We start from the raw sequence: 4587 nt of genomic DNA, 5'->3' as shown, positions 1-4587 counted from the left end.
TAACATGTCCTTTTTCAAATCCACTTTGCAGCCCATAAAGAATGCTCCTCCAGGCAAGAAGTATGTCCGCTGCCCATGTAATTGTCTCCTGATTTGTAAGAGCTCCTCCCAGCGGATAGCTTGTCCCCGGCCCAATTGCAAGAGGATCATCAATTTGTCACCCTCTCCTGTCAACCCGTCTCTGCCCAATGTGCCGGGAATGTGCCGCGTCACATGTGCGCACTGCCATGACACTTTCATTGTAAGGATTATTTTCACTTATTTTAGGATACTATATGGTTATGGAATTTCTACAAGGCCAGCTCATGTGGTGTATGGCATTCCCTTTTACATAGAAATGGGCTTTTTAGGGACATAATTGCATTTATAGTAAAGATTGAAGGTATACAGTTACATTGTAATCTGAAAAGGAGAATTTGTAAATTTCATGTACAATAATTGTTGATTTCTTTAGCTTAATCTGCAAGGCATTACTATATTTTTCATATATTTGTTTGGAGAATGGTTATTCATTTTTTTCTTTTGTGTCACCTTTCTTCCTTCTGATGCTTAATCTGTCTTATATCTTGTTTGCTCTTCTTTCTTTTTATTTTTTATTTTATTTATGTCTGTTTTTTTACAATCCCTTGTCTTGTTCTTAACTTCTCTCACTCACTTTATTTCTTTCCTAATGTATCTTCTCATTTGCTTATAATTTCTTCCCTATATCCAGCCATACCTTTGACTGTCCTGTTACTTTTTCAAAACATAAATTAACTCTTATTTTTCTTTTGCAGTTTAACACTCTTAACAATGCCCTTGCTAGATGTCCACATTGTAGGAAAGTGTAAGTATATGCATTTACTGTAAAAGTCTCATATTGATATTTCTTTATTCATTATCTTCTTGAAAGTGATTTGTCAGCCATATTTATGGTGTTGAAATGGTGTTAAAAAAAACTAATTTTAACTTTGATGTTCTCTTCTTGGCAGTTCATCGGTTGGGCCAGAATTTGCACGATGCCGAGGGATTGTATTTGTAGTCTTCGCCCTGGTTTTCTTGGGCATAGGAATTGCTCTTACTGTCACAACTCTCAGTTATACAGCTAGTTATCCTGGCATCTATGTTGCATATATTGGTGAGTTATTTTTTTAATTGTAAAACAACATTGTTATAACATTTGAAATGTAGTACATGTAAATATGAATTTTGTTGCTTTCATTTGTGAACTAATGTAAGTTACTAATCTTCTCTCCTTTCTCTTATTGCAGTGGCCTTCCTGGTGTCCCTAATCCTCTTTTATCGAACTGTCTACTATTGTTCCATGAAGATCAGTCTCATTGAGGGACCTCTATAAATTTGATGAAATTTGGTAAAATGTATGTGTTGTCTACCCTTGTTTGTCTGTTACAAATTCTTTTCAGGTGGTCGGGAGAAGGAAGATAGACTAGATATATACATACTTCTAGTGACCATCATTGCATGCATTGTAGTGTATGAATGAACCTTTGGCTTGGATCTTTACCGACAATCTGAACTTGTTTGTCAAGGAATTGGTGATCTTGATAGTCCCAAATACTTGTTACCTTACTCTTTTTTTCTACATAGTTTTAACAAATTCCACAATTTTTCTTCTTTTCTTTTACAGAACTTGCAGTTTAGTAATATGACTTGTGAAACTTTTATAATAATATCCTTTCAGGATCACACTTGCCAGTCAAATCAAATTTGGTTTCAATATCTTCAGTTTTATGTTATCCTTCTGTATCCAAAGTACTGAATTTTGAGAATATGATAAAGAATTTGATGCCATAATTTAGTAGGCTGGAAAGTGATTACTGGTCTGTAGTCAGGTTAAGAGTCTTTGAATTTCCATAGTTCAGTAGCTAAATAATATCAGATATTTAGAAATTCAGATAACCTTTAATATGAATGGATAATAGAAGGGTAATCAAGATTTGACACACATACTGTGTTGATAAAGTGAATGATTTTGTCTCTTCTGTCAGCTTTCTTTGTCTTACTGTATCTATTTAAGAGCATTTGCCCTGGTCTCATAAATGTTATGAAGACTAGACATTGTATAATGGATATTAGATTCTTTTGCATAAATAATTGATGTTCACAGTAGATGGTAAGTATTATATAATTATATTTTATGTATATTAAGGAGACATCACCAACAATCTTGAATGATCAAAATGCAGATCATGATACTTTAAGATGTTGATAACTTATGTTGGAAATATTATGAGAGTTTTGAAGTCATTGTAGGATAACTTAAAATAAGTCTAGAAACCTGTGATAAGCTAATGATCTTAGGAAGCTATCCCCCCTCTGTAGCGTGATTATGCTCAGACAAACCTGAATTCTTAAACAACTGAAAGCAATCGATATCATGGATATATATTTTTATTGAGATTGCTTTTAAAGTATTGGTTTAGATGTTGATTTCATTTTCTCTTCTTTTTTCTCTTTTTTCTATTGCTGCTATATAAGGCTGTTTAAGGATTTGGCCCTGTGTATCATTATTAGATAGTACTCAAAGTCGTCTTGTATGTGCCCGTCCTGTCATACAAAAATTATTTACCTAAATGAAAATGAAAAAAAAAAAACATTTGTATTATTACTGCATGGTCATATTTTGTGATCAGGCAAGTACTATGCTTGCAGATTGATAAAGATATATATAAAAAATAAATAAAAAGTACATGTAAGCAAAACAAAATGTACAAAATTCTTTTTTCTTTTGCTTTCAAAGTTGAGAATTGATTTCTTAAATTAAATATTGAGTTGATCAGGGTTGGTGATACAGAAGAGGATACACTAGGCTTTGAGAAAGATTCAGGCAGTGAACAAGAGATTGCAAGGGAAAGAAAAGCGGAGAAAAGTGTGCATATAGCTGGAATATGTATGCAGAACCTCATTTACTTCTCTCATGGGGTGAAACTGTTCAGAAATGAGGGGTCAGGACTAGAAAGGAAAACAGCCATAGGAAAAATGACAAAAGGAGAATACCATTGTTTAAATTTAGAAAAGTTATTATTCTTCCTGATCGTTCTCCAAGTAGAAATGAATTAGTGGGAGAGTGGATGCGTTAGCTGAGTGAGCAGAACAAATGAGTGAGTGAATGTGTTGATGAGATACACACAGAAAGAATGATTAAAAATAAACAGGTGCATATGAGGTTTAAATGGACTCTTTTTCTCATTGTTAGCCTAAATATCTTGAAAGGTTCTAATTTTCTCTTGACTTCTGAGTGCAAAAGATTTAGATCAGTATATTTCATTGTGAATTGTAAAAGGAATGTTTATGAAGGCCCTTGAGAATTGGTCAGTTAAGAGCTCATTCCACTATTTTAATGACATATAAATGATGATTAAATCTGCATTTATGTTTATATGTTTTCTTTTATAGATTTTGTTTTTCATATTTTTTGTAACAATACTCTTATTTTTGTTTATGAATTATGAATTAATACTGTCAGTATTATTATTACTGGTATTATTTTTGTTTTGTTAGTTTGTTTTGTATCAATTTTCATTGTTTGTAAAGAATTTTATTTTATTAGTTTTTATTATTTTTTCATCTTAAAAGTCATTATTCTCATTACTATTAAGAGGCTTAGTAGTTGGTATGTGTATCATCATTTATTATTTATTTTGCTTAAAGAGATCCCTCAGAGTAAAATCTTAACTAAATGTAATAAGTAAATAAATCATGAAATCCCTGTTTTAACCACAAGAGAAATCAATAAGATATGTATTAAAGTCTTAGCTGGCAACAGCATTGTCTATTTGATGTATCTAACTGTACACTTGAATTTCTATCCTATATGCTCTTATGATTCTTGTAAATAAAAACATTTTTTTAAAAGTTATTCTGTGATTACAAATTGCACTGAAGGAGTGGAGATAAATTTTTGTTGTTCAAATCATGGAGAATGGCATCCTCAAAAGTGCGGGGGACATATGACTCGTAGATCACATTACAGATATCACCTTTCAGCCAGAGGGAGTAGAAAGTCACTTGTAGCCATACAAGACAGGGGAACCTGGTCCTCTCTCTCTTCTCATATAAAAGCCAAAGTCCCTCTTTTGGTAATAGGAGTATTTTTGTGGAGGGAAAGTCATTTGTAGAATTTTATTTAGATTGTTTTTTCTTTTATTATGATCACATAAGGGTTAAATGCTTATTTATACTTCTTGTAAACTTGGTGTCATACCTTATAATACAGAATTTTAACTTTTTGTGCAGTTATAAGAGAATTTTGAATAGTCTAGAAAGCACTAGTGACATTCCTCTATAACCTGTACATAAAATGCCTAGGATATATCCAAACAATTAGTGTAGAGGTATCAAAGCTGTATCTGAAAATAAAGTCATGTAAAAGTGCTGAACGAAAGTGTGGTTTTATTTTGCACACCTGTTTGTTTTTGTACTACTACTAATTTTTACTATTTAATTTAATAACTTGTGATACTGAAATTGATATTTTAATTTCATAGTACTCAAGATTTTAATTCACATGCTCTTCAGGAATTTAGTTAATCCATTTTAAATGGTGTAATTTCACTTCAATTTTGTGAAAATTAAACATTAGTTTTA

At 31.8% G+C, this 4587-nt stretch overlaps 1 protein-coding gene across 1 annotated transcript in view; it reads left to right on the top strand.

The window, feature by feature from the left end:
• Positions 1-4384, top strand: part of LOC113800971 (type 2 phosphatidylinositol 4,5-bisphosphate 4-phosphatase-like) — a gene marked incomplete at its 5' end in the record, with an annotated part of 4694 nt that extends 310 nt beyond the window's left edge. Inside the window, 4 exons of the mRNA XM_027351782.2 lie at positions 32-241; positions 777-826; positions 972-1117; positions 1251-4384. Coding sequence (XP_027207583.2) covers positions 32-241; positions 777-826; positions 972-1117; positions 1251-1336 — 492 coding nt within the window. The remainder of the gene's footprint in view (positions 1-31; positions 242-776; positions 827-971; positions 1118-1250) is intronic.
• Positions 4385-4587: the final 203 nt, after the last annotated feature.

This window comes from Penaeus vannamei, chromosome 5, assembly GCF_042767895.1.
Source record: "Penaeus vannamei isolate JL-2024 chromosome 5, ASM4276789v1, whole genome shotgun sequence".
In the NCBI taxonomy this organism is placed as follows: domain Eukaryota; kingdom Metazoa; phylum Arthropoda; class Malacostraca; order Decapoda; family Penaeidae; genus Penaeus; species Penaeus vannamei.
The sequence above is the reverse complement of the archived record's forward strand: the minus strand, read 5'-3'. Positions and strand labels throughout refer to the sequence as shown.